General features: G+C 39.1%; 1 protein-coding gene across 1 annotated transcript; it reads left to right on the forward strand.

Annotated features, from left to right (window-relative positions):
- The first annotated feature begins 353 nt into the window (after positions 1 to 353).
- lypla1 (lysophospholipase 1) lies at positions 354 to 9,892 on the forward strand. The gene is made up of 9 exons (XM_034167456.1): positions 354 to 603; positions 743 to 774; positions 3,684 to 3,749; positions 4,858 to 4,905; positions 4,993 to 5,063; positions 5,167 to 5,240; positions 7,814 to 7,915; positions 9,190 to 9,366; positions 9,462 to 9,892. Exons 1-9 carry the CDS (start codon positions 535 to 537, stop codon positions 9,519 to 9,521), a joined length of 699 nt encoding a protein of 232 aa, XP_034023347.1. The 5' UTR covers positions 354 to 534; the 3' UTR covers positions 9,522 to 9,892.
- The last annotated feature ends 2,640 nt before the right edge of the window (positions 9,893 to 12,532 follow it).

A 12,532-nucleotide genomic window follows, 5' to 3' on the forward strand; every position in this document is an offset into this window, starting at 1 on the left:
ATATATATATATATATAATTTGTTTTTTTTTATTTTGTTGTGTTTTTCAGAACATTATTTCAACAAATACAATTACAAACACAAGGCCACAACACATATATTCCAAAATTTTTTATTTGGCATTTCAAGATACAAAAATGAACACGTATATAAACGCAGACAATTGACCCAAAATAGAATATATTTTTATTTATTATCATTGTAGCGGATTTAATTGTTACGAATGCTTAGTGACATTTTAGTGAACCAATAACTACTTCAGATTTATAAACAAGTTGTTATAGTAGCCAATCATGAAGCGGATGGGGCGGGATTTATGAGCGGGTTAATGTGATCTAGCGGCTTATTATTTTCCACAAAAATACTTGTAGGAGCAGATCGATTGTTACGAAGCTGCGGAGGCCTGTTGTTGTGCGTTGTGTTTTTGTGCGACGTTTCTCCTTCATCTCCTGTACAACGGGACTGTGACGTGGGCGGTCCAGATTGACAGCTAACGGCTAAGTCGTCCTTCCGTAGCAGCTGCCTGCGCGCTGTATGTGCGGAAACAACATGTCAGCACCTCTACCTGCCATTGTGCCTGCCGCTCGGAAAGCCACTGCGGTGGTGAGTTCAGCTGCCACAGCAACATGTTTCCGATTGAAGTCGGGCTCTTTGAGCTCTGCTATTCTACTGACTCAGATACAAGCGACAACTGCCACATTCTGACATTTACCTGCCTGTGGAATTCTGTTTTTCTTTCCAGGTGATATTCCTTCATGGCCTGGGTGACACTGGGTATGTCAACACACCTGTCAATCCCTCTAAAATGAATGATTCTTTTCCATGAATGCATCATATGTTGATAGATTACGCATGGTTTAGGTGTCAAACTGTTGGCTCACGGGCTTTATTTTTGAGCTGTTTAAAAATTTCAACCGGTGCCACAGTCTGATCGGCCCCCCCATCTGATCATTACCCATACAGACGGTTGCCCAGTTCCGGATCACCTTTTTTAAAGTCCCGCTATATGGAGCCATAATACAACTGAATGTCCTTTATTGTGTATTGTTGTATTGGGTATTTGGATGTTATTTAGCCGAAAAAGTCTGGGTGGTGTAGCGCTTCTACTTAAAGTGTGAAGCCACATTATGTGTGGTGCAAACATTTGCCAGAAACGGATCACTTTTGCCAGTTCCGGATCACAACAGTCACTTTGGGGGCATTCCTGGCGTCTGGCTGGAGCCCTTCTAATGCAGAATGATGCACACTGTGCCCGAGAATGTGTTTTGAACACAAAATGATAGAAATAATCCTTATTAAATGAGAATTTACATCGTTTCGAAAAGCGCCGTTATACGTTTTTAGTATGTGTGGAGGTGAGATTTCTCCCGAATTAAAAAGTAAAAGCCCCACATTCATGTCCATTCGTGATGTCGAGATGACCCCCAAAGTCCACATGACTCACAACCACAGACACGAGGCTGCTGCTTCAGTGATCCGCAACTGGCAAATTTTCGCATCGGAGATAAATGTGCGCAGCAATTCAACAGCAAGAAATAACACACTGACATTTTCTACCCAAGTAAGTAAGTATTTTCCCACTCTAGAACCAAAAACACCGAACGGCTAACTCACCTTTGCTACGTTTTAGAGATCCTTACTTTAAAACTTGCAGGAATGAGTGAGTCAGAAAAAGCGCGCACACCGCAGACACCGGGATGTTTTGATTCCTCTGCTGATCAAAAGGACGGCTGGATCCGGTCGAGCTTGTGCTCGTTTGTAGACAAAACATCAATCTTTCCATTGGTACCAAATGTTAGCTTATTCGTGCTGATTACGAGAAACGGCGGCACAAAAACTACAGCAAATAAAATAGGATGCCTACTATGGATGGACGACATAGCCCTCATAGCAGAGACGGCCAAGGAAATGCAAATAATGCTAAATATAACAAATGATCTGGCAAATAGGTACCACATAGAATTTGGGGAAGAAAAAAGTAAAGTTATGACGATAGGGAAACCAAAAGATGATACAAATTTCTACATAGGACCCAAAAAACTGGAAAAATGTGTAAATTACAAATACCTAGGTAAAATAATCAACAGTAACAACAACCAAGCTGACCAAATAGAAGAAGCAAAAAAGAAAGCAGAAGGAGCCTTACAAACCATCCTACAAATAGCAGGAAGCCTGGACCTAAGAGGAATAGAGATGAGAGTTATCTGGCAACTAGTGGAATCATGCCTTTATCCTAATAATTGTGTATGCAGGAGAGTCAGTGGTAACAACAAAAAAGGAGGGGAAAATGAGGAACCAAATCTTGGACAATATATTAAACGGCTCCTAATACTACCAACAACAACACGGAGAGAAATCATGTATGCGGAAACAGGGTTCTGGGATATAGACCATATAATACAAAAAACAAGATCAACTTCCAAAAAAGGATAAATACAGTAGGATCAGACCTAATGAAAAGAATAATCAACAACAATAGTAAACCATGGAAAAGGGAAGTCAACAGGATTAAGGAAAAACTGCAGATAACGGATCAAACAAGCAAAGGAGATATAAAAAGGAAAATAGGCAAACAGCTAAAGAAGAATATCAAAGAACAAGGAGAGATCAAATCAAAGGTAAAACATTACATTGAAAACGTAAAAACGTTGGAAGTAGGAAAAAGGAAACCCTACCTGGACAAACTAAACAGGATGGAAGCACATAGCATCATGATGGCAAGAACAAGAATGCTGGCAGTAAAATGCAACTATAGGAATAAATATGCCAATGTATCCTGTACATTCTGCAATGCTGAGGAGGAAACTCAAAAACATATACTAGAGGAATGCCAGCAAGTCAATAGGCAAGAATGCCCAAAAGTAACAACGGAGGATATCTTTGAAGAAGATACAACCAAATTAAGAGAAACTGCAAAAGCTCTTACACGGATCGAGGAAAAGCTAAAACACTAATGTGCTGCTCCCCCCTCAGAACGGTAGGGGAGCCCCCAGCAGACCTGGGAACGCACACACGAGAAGAAGAAGAAAGCAGTGATCCGGAACTGGCAATGATCCGGAACTGGGCAAGTGACTGTACCTTCACTGCGTGTGGGTCATTTCGGAGTGTCAGCAGCGATTAACTGTAACTGCTGCGTTCTGATCGCTTCCTCCATCTTTTATGATAAAATAATGCTGAATTTATGTGGAAGTGATTGTTGTACAAAAGCTTCAGATGTCTGTCACTGAGATAGATGATGGAGCATGCAGTTTTAAGTTTTAAGCAGAAACAAGGTGATAATCAATGAATCGCGGCTAATGACACATGCGCAGTGAAGGCAGGGTGGACAGATTTTTAGGGGGGACCGTTCAGTCTATGACACCAGCAACAGTGGACCTTGGTGCATACCTACCTATATAGATCTACTACTTGTCTTTTATTTTGTTGCAGCTTAGCATGCTATCGTTGTTTGCGGCATACCAACCTTCATCACTGGACAAAAAATCTTGACAGCTGAAGTTGTCTGACTGGCAAATATCTCATGGCAGCATAATATTTTCATGGAATAGTTGTTTTTGGACTAGAGTACAAAATGCACATCATTTTTTGCTGGAGCTCGACTTTGGTTCTACTGATGCTCATCAAAGTGTTGCACTCAGAATTGGGTAGTATTTAACCTGGTTTAATTTTGCCCAATATGACAGACAAGGCTGGGCTGAGGCATTCGCGGGCATCAGGATACCACATGTGAAATACATCTGCCCACATGCGTACGTATGTCCAGCCATTACAAGTCTTTTATATTATTATTGGTGTTGCTGTTATAATTACTTGCAAAAACCTGTGTGTGTTGGGGGGGGGTGCGTGTGGGTGGGAGAGTTGTGTGTGAGAAATTATAGTATGATTATTTATTGTATAACTTAAGGGAATAACTCTTGGTCGCAGGTTTTATCATGGGAAGTTAATGGAAACTGTTTGCATTCATTACCTCCGCCAATGAAGTTGGTTATGTTTTCGCCCCTGTTTGTTTTTCTGTCTGTCTGTTTGTTTGTGAACAGCCTGGAGCCCACAATTTTTCATATATCATTATGAAATTTTACTGAAGATTCATATCCTCATAGGCAAGAACTGATTCAATTTTCTAGGTCAAACTCAGGAAATAATTGGAATAATCCCTATCTTAAGCAATTAATGAATTTTCAAAAATTCATAACTGTCAAAAAAGATCAAGTTTCTTTCATATTTGAGAGCATTATCCTTTATGGTCTGACAAAGTTTGATCTGGATCTAATCCAGATTACAGATTTTGTGGCCATTTAAATTTAACATTGAAAACCCCATTTAATGGATATTTTACCTAATATCTTAATCAAACATGCCCCAGTCACGTTCATATTTGGAAGTGAGGTGCAGACTGGCACTCACTATCGCCTGACAAAGTTCGATCTGGATCTGATCCAGATTGTGGATTTTGTAGACATTTGAATTTAATATTGAAAAGCCCATTTGGTGTACATTTTTCATTGTATCTCAATCAAAAGTGCCTCAATCACTCTCATTTGTGACAATGAAGTGCAAACTGGCACTCTCAATGAACAGCCTAAATTTGATCCACATCTGATCCGTATTGCGAACTTAGCATATATTTGATTATTTTTAACATTGATAAGCCCTTTTGATCTATATATATTTTTTTTATAGTATTTTAGCTTATAAAAAGGCACTTCCAACAGGACTTTGACCTTGAAAATGTTTTTCCAAGGTAAAAATTTGTGGAATTGGAAACTAGTGTTGGCGGATGTTTGCCCTCTACGAGTGCAGTGCTGTAGTTTGTTTTCTATATTTGGACCAAACTGACAATCATTTTCTTCTTTACAGTCCCACCATGCCCGTCTCATTGAACATGAGAATGTCCATGCCTTCTTGGTGAGTATCAAAGTTTGTGAGTGCTATTGAACAGTCATTTGGGTTTGAATCTGTAAAAAAATCACTTTACTGTTTTCACATCTGTAGGTTTGATATCTATGGCCTGAATCCAGATGCAGATGAGGATGAGGCTGGTATCAAAAGAGCATCCGAGAACAGTAAGCCTGGAAAATTAACTGCCTTGTTACAGTTACTATGCAGCCTCTTTGGTTCAGCTGCAGAAAAATCTTCTTTACTTGCAAGTAATTGTCTTTTTCACAGTTAAGGCCTTAATAGACCAAGAAGTGAAGAACGGAATACCTTCTCACAGAATTATGCTCGGTGGATTTTCACAGGTAAATTTGGCCTGTACATGATGTACTGTAGATGATAAGTTATGTAACAGTTTTTAACCGTGACTCACCGCTAATGTTTAAGTAAGGATTAAACAATGAGAAGCTGTGCATTATACGGTTTGAATGCACGACGCGGAGTCTAATCTGTTTAATCTGCTTATACCATGGTCCCACACAGTGAGCTAACACACAAATATTTATTTAAGTTAACAGAACTTGATAAAAATGCGTAAGTATTCGGGACTATTTTATGCCAGTCTCAAGACATTTTGCCGCCGATGCGCTTACCGTGTCTGTGGACTCGGTAAGCGCCGCAGCGGGCCACTCACACCGCCCCGCTTTTTGGATAGAACCGTTCTCTTCTTTTTTCCCGTCTTCAATCTTGTCCAGTTCGTCTGATCTTAAATCTTTACGCCGTTGCTTTTGCTGTTCTTCTCGTCTGCTCTCCTGCTCTTTACATTCCTGAAATGTTTTATTTTGGTCAAAAATATTAAAATTCACTTGGAAATCCATGTTTTATTGCGTTTCTGTCATTCACCTGTCAAAACACAGCTGATGTGCGCGTTGCTGTGGTGGCGACCAGAGCGGAGTGATCATAACAGTGACTTAACTCGCCAAGCTACGTGTGCGTATACACGAAAATAATGCACGCCAGTTAGACATGGAATTCTCACTGACCATGGTATAAAATGTGTTTAAATAAGCTAATCCCAGATATATACACACATACACCTGTCTACCACTCAAGGTCCAGTGTCTTGCATTATAATTGCATGCCACCACACCTAGGCTTTGGAAATGAAAGATACTGACAAGCTGATTTCACGTTACATGTTTGAGAGCGAGGGAAGAAATTGGTTTATTTCACTTACATTCATACAAAATAATTTCCACAGTGTTGTGGGATTTGTGACAGTCTTTTGTGAATCAATGAGAAAATAGCTTTATTTCTCTTATTTAGTACATTTCTGTGCAGAAACTGTCACTCTCACTGACAACCACACCTGCTCCTAATCCATTAGCCATCCAGCAGGTGACAGTCAATAGATTGTATTTAAAATGGTGCGTTATACTGCAGAATCTTAAATTTTATGTTGAGTAATCAGAATTGAAAAGTTTGTTTCACGCTTTGCTGCTTTCTGTCTTTTCTTTTCTGCCATGGCCCTAATATGAACATTGATTAAAAAAAAAAGATTTCTGCCATTTTTATAAATGCACTTCAGAAATTCTGGATATCAGTAAATCTTATGGTAACCCTGTTATTTTACTGCTAGAGGTTAATGTTATTTTCCATTTTAACATTTTACTTCAATATCACTATTGAAATTATATTTTGGTAAATGTTAAGTTGTTCTGCTGAAGACCTGCAGATGTTCAAGCACATTTGAATTCACTTTTACCAAGCTTTGAATCAGTCTTGTTACTAGTATTGAACCCCAGAATTTCTAAGCAATACATAATTTGGGAATACTATGAATGAGACATATTTCTGTGTAACTTGAGAGGATTTGTGTCTTGAAATGCACTTCTGCTCAGAATGTCCAAGTCTTCTGCAGAAGATCTTTCGGAGAGCCTTTGATGGTTTTGGCCTTCAGGTCAATTTTCAGTCTTCATTCCATTCTCATCTTCTAGGCCACAAAAAATGTTTTTTATTGTTAAGCCTCTTTCATCAGTGGAAATTAATGTGCTGTTATTCTGCAACATGACTGGCGCTGCATTTAGCATATTATATCATAACCTGTGTTGCATGTTATAACCACTGGAAGGACTTTGCGTCAAATGAACAATTATTTAGGGAGACTTGGATGAGAAGTATCATGTGCATTTTGAAGAGTGTCGGCTATGACGTTTTGATTATGATCTAGGACCTACAGAACCAGTCAAAAGTTTGGACTGGTTCTGTAGGTCCCTCAGTGTTGAGGAGCCCAGTGGCTGGAGAAGGCTATGGAGATGACCCTTATTCACCTGGCTGGTGCAGATAGATCATTACTTTCAAGTAGTGGGGATTGACTGGTTGTCTACCTGGGTGGTTGCCATCCAGGAACAAAGGCAGTTTCGTGGTGTGGTAGATGTGCCTGACCAAGGCCAAGGTCATAATATTTGGCCTGATGCTTATATACTGGGGATATTTAGAAGACTGTTCTGAGGAATTGGTTCAGCATACACCTGTGGTTACTATTAAACAGTAATATGAAGTCATATATCAACTTTCTGTTGGTCACTTAACCTTTGACTTTTGGTGACCTTGAAAGGCCAAACTCTCAAAGGCATAACTGTTGAACTCGAAGCCTATATGGATTGTACATGGTGGAAGGATTGTACGTTAGTCAGTGGTTCAGTATTGAACAAAATCAAATGTCAAGACCACATATAGTATATATTCCGGTTTCACAGAATCACAAACAATTAATTTACTTTAATCAAACATCTAAAGCAGGTGTTGCACTCTAGAGTGTCCCTTCTTGTTAGGATACAGATTCTTTCTTGTTTGTTGCATTACATGAGACTGAATATTGAAAGTTTAAGAATTGAAGTGATACAGGATTATTATTGTTGTTGGTTTTTCTTTCCAGGGTGGAGCGTTGTCGCTCTACACTGCTCTGACCACTCAGCAGAAGCTGGCCGGGGTGGTTGCATTAAGCTGCTGGCTTCCCATCCGCAACTCCTTCCCTCAGGTAAACAGACAAACAAAAAAAAAGTCCAGCAGGCTGAACAGAAAAAACAAAATAAGTGATTGACAGCAGTGTTTCTGTGTAATCGAAGAGCTGTACATGTGAATTATTGGGAACTGTACATCTTTCCTTGTACCTCAAGATACATCCATCACCCCTCCTAATTGGCCCATAGGCCAAGTAGGTATTCTGTACCGCTTTAGGGGAGGTGATGGTCTAGTGGTTAAGGTGTTAGGCTTGAGTCCAGAAGATCATGGGTTCAAATCCCTGCCTGACTGGAAAATCACTTAGGGCCCTTGGGCAAGGCCTTTAATCCCCTATTGCTGCCGGTGTATAGTGAACGCCTTGTATGGCAGCACCAGGACATTGGGGTGAATGTGAGGCATAATTATAAAGCGCTTTGAGCGTCTGATGCAGATGGAAAAGCGCTATATAAATGCAGTCCATTTACTTAAGGAGAATAAACAACACTTACAATACAGCCTCGGTAATACCATGGACTATACAAAAATGTGTGGTGGCCTCCCAGGGTGTTAGGGAACAATGATTACATAGGGGTCAACATTGTGGAGTCCAATGGACGTCTGCCTTTTTTCTTTGGAGATCAAGCATTCAGCTAAGCTATTTCATTTATTAATCTAGTTAGCTCGGCCAATAATTTGCATCACATTTTACCTTTACCCATGCTTCACCTGGCTGCTGGAGATACATGGGTATTTTAGAGGTGTGGGGGCTGGACCAGCTGTCTGCCTTGGTGGCTGCCATCCAGGACCCTCGGTGTCATGGATGTGGTGAAGTCCAATACAAGTTTTACTTGACTTTTTACCAAAATTGGGGCAACTTTAACTTTTGATGCCTGTACAAACTGAATTGACCGTTGTCCAATTTTTCTTTGCTGTTTTTACCCCATAACTCCACTTTTTTTTGAACCCCCTATGATCAGACAGCATGGTGTACTTTTCAGTATGATTGATGCACTTTTATATTTTGACCCCTGTATAATCCTACATTGACCTATCCTGGGATGGCGCCATACATTTTTGTACAGTATAAATCATGGTGTTGTTTAATTCCTTAAAGTGATACAACTTAGGTCAAATTTATCATCTGGCTCAAGGACTAAATATGAGGAATATCGATTTGTTAGACCCCGAAAAGGTAGAGCTGGTTCCTGTTCTTGTGAACTGTTTCTTTAAATTTTCTTTTGTCATAGGGATGTCCAATCACCAAATCATAATCTGCTGTAGTCTTATAATCACCATCTTTTCTGTTCTCAGGCATCTGCGAACAGTGCTAACAAGGACATGCATGTTCTACAATGCCATGGTGATGCCGACCCGCTGGTCCCCTTAATATTTGGCAGCCAGACCGCAGAGAAGCTGAAAAGCCTCATCAACCCAGCCAACATCACCTTCAAGATGTATCGGGGTCTACCTCACAGCGCCTGTCCAGAGGTCAGCGAGGGAAAAGATACATTGGACAACTCCCCCCCCCCCCCTTTTTTTTAATTTTTTGCTTCATGACTCCACCTCTTCTTTGCTTCCTGCAGGAAATGGTGGACATCAAGCGGTTCATAGAGAAACAGCTTCCTCCCATCCGTGATGAGTGAACACGGGAGTGGCTGCACACCCGCACAACTCCATCCAACTCAGACTTCTATGGGCTTGACTTCTGTGAAGGTCCACGGACTCGAGGGACTACTGACTGTACTTGACAAAAATCCACACTGCTACTTATAGAGCGAGACAGGACCGGGGCTACATGTTGGTCTGAAACGGACACGGCTGAAACGATGCTGCTTCCAGAACTGGAGCCAAACACGACTGTCAGTGTTCCAGTAGAGTAACATTAGTTGCTTGGTTGTAAAGTTTGTCGCCATTGAGAAAAGCCATTTTTCTGCAGGGAACGTATGTATCGGATCAATTAGGGCTTTAAATACTATTTTAATACCTACTATCTCACAATAAATGGGCTGTTGTTTAATGTTGGCTTTTAAAGTGAATGTAGATGCAGCATGTTCTCTGACATATTCAGTAAATGTACCAACCATTTGCAGGCAAAACAGATGCAATGGGTTTTAAAAGTATATGAAATGCCAGTGATATGAGTCCTTAAAGGAAAACTATTTTTTTGAATAAACAACCTTAGTCATATTTCAACATTACAAATCGATTTTTGGAGAGCTCTACTCAGCTTTAACGATTGCTATTACATAAAAATAAATAAATAAAACTGTTCAGGAAGGAAAGACAGAGTCAACAGCCACAAAGATATGAAAATCCAAAGTGCACTCAAAATAGTAATGAAATAATGCTAGCAACCTACTTTTTACTTATTGTTTGGAGTGGTACAATGATGGGCAATTCTTTGGTCACAGAATTACAGTGACAGGAGAATCTAGCCATATTCCAGCTTACAATTTAAAGTTTTGCTGTGATAAAATTACCTTTTTGTCTGACAATATATGGCCAACTATACTGAGGAAAAAAAAAGAAACTTGGGCTAACTTAAAAAAAGACATTTTTTACACCAAAGTTTTAGTTTTTCTCAAAGAATGTTTATAATTTAAGGTTTCACCCATATTATACAACCCCTGGCAAAAAGTATGGAATCACCGGCCTCGGTGGATGTTCATTCAGTTGTTTAATTTTGTAGAAAAAAAGCAGATCACAGACATGACACAAGGCAACTTTCTGGCTTTAAGAAACACTATAAGAAATCAAGAAAAAAGATTGTGGCAGTAATGGTTACTTTTTTAGACCAAGCAGAGGAAAAAATATGGAATCACTCAATTCTGAGGAAAAAATTATGGAATCACCCTGTAAATTTTCATCCCCCAAATTAACACCTGCATCAAATCAGATCTGCTCATTGACATTGACCCTATGTGTCTTTTTGCAAGGAATGTTTTTGCAGTTTTTGCTCTATGGCAAGATGCATTATCATCTTGAAAAATGATTTCATCATCCCCATCATCCACTTGGTGCAACAGCTCTCCAAGGTGTGTTCACTCCTTTTTAGATGCAGACTAACGAGCAGATCTGATATGATGCAGGTGTTAGTTTTGGGGATGAAAATTTACAGGGTGATTCCATAATTTTTTCCTCAGAATTGAGTGATTCCATATTTTTTTTCTCTGCTTGGTCTAAAAAAGTAACCATTACTGACTGCCACAATCTTTTTTTTCTTGATTTCTTATAGTGTTTCTTAAAGCCAGAAAGTTGCCATTTGAAATGACTTTAGTTTTGTGTCATGTCTGTGATCTGCTTTTTTTCTACAAAATTAAACAACTGAATGAACATCCTCCGAGGCCGGTGATTCCATAATTTTTTGCCAGGGGTTGTATATAATACTTTGAGGAAAAACTAAAGGTAGATGTAACAAATTGCAGTAATTTTTTGAAAAGGTTTATTCAGATCTCACTTTTTACAGTGTAGGTGCATTTTAAATGTTTCTTTACCCTTGATTTATAGGTTTATATCAAACCGGTGTTAGATGACACTGTAAGTCTAGTTTCTTCACCATTGATGCTGCACATGAATCTCTTCTGATGAAGGCGGATAATGACTCTTAAGTGGAAGTTTACATAGTAAAAGTACCACCACCACATAGTATGTAGAAATGTTAAGCCAACATTATGTGTTGTAAGCATAAAATGTTAATAATTAGACTGCAACTTTCTGGTTTTAGAAAAACATGGTTTGAGCTACAATATGGCTTCCTTCTTCACACTCATTCAGTCCTTCCTAAACAAATTTGTGGAAAACAGGATTTAATTATTTCCAAATATGTTTCAACATGAGAAGAGTTTCTTAAAAAGACGGTGGAATTTTAAGGATATTCAGTTAGTTTTCACAACAACAGCAAAAACGGCAAGATTGTGCTTTATTGAAATTGTGTTGATTCAAATAGTTATTCCACACAGTCATTTTAAATACAGCTGGGTCCATGAATAATTTGAGAGTGCCATGTTTTGCCTCTGTGTACCACCACAATGGAGGTGAAATGATCAAGTGCATGTCATGTAGATTTTCTGCTTTAATTGAAGGGGTTTTAACAATGTTGCATTAAACATTTAGGTATGACAGCCATTGTATACGTAAGAAAACTGATCAAATTCTGACTAATCTCCCATGTGCCGTCATAATTTCACATTATTTTATGAAAATCCTTTGTGTCTGCACCATAAGTTGTATAACTGGGGATTCAGCAGACAAATGTTACACGATGTTTAGTTTCTCCAGTCATAGCCACAGAAGTCTATAACTCAAGAGTTGTAAGCCTTGGTGGCTTTGATCACTAGTTTTCTTGCACTTTCACTAAGGTTTTGAGAACTGCCAATTCCAGACAGATTTACATACCACTGGAACCACAATAATAGGTATTTTTGGCATTTTTTTTAAAAACACACCTTGGCTTTCATCACTAGTATCGTTGATGCTCGGTCACAGAGTTTATAAGACATGGAAATATTCATGTGTCCATTCCCTGATTCATCTAAAGAAAACTGGTGGTAAAAGTGATGATTTGCATCAATTATTTTCTTATATTACACATGGGCTTGGACAGTGATGGGACTGTGTATAAAAAATTGCTGTAATTCCTGAATAGTCAATGCAA

This window comes from Thalassophryne amazonica, chromosome 1 (genome assembly GCF_902500255.1).
Source record: "Thalassophryne amazonica chromosome 1, fThaAma1.1, whole genome shotgun sequence".
Classification (NCBI taxonomy): domain Eukaryota; kingdom Metazoa; phylum Chordata; class Actinopteri; order Batrachoidiformes; family Batrachoididae; genus Thalassophryne; species Thalassophryne amazonica.

Excerpts from the sequence above, each read along its gene's own strand:
- lypla1 (XM_034167456.1), top strand. The coding sequence starts at position 535 with ATGTGCGGAAACAACATGTCAGCACCTCTACCTGCCATTGTGCCTGCC. Across the intron at positions 604-742 it reads CTCGGAAAGCCACTGCGGTG|GTGATATTCCTTCATGGCCT; the intron begins GTGAGTTCAGCT and ends TTTTCTTTCCAG. Across the intron at positions 775-3,683 it reads CATGGCCTGGGTGACACTGG|ACAAGGCTGGGCTGAGGCAT; the intron begins GTATGTCAACAC and ends CCAATATGACAG.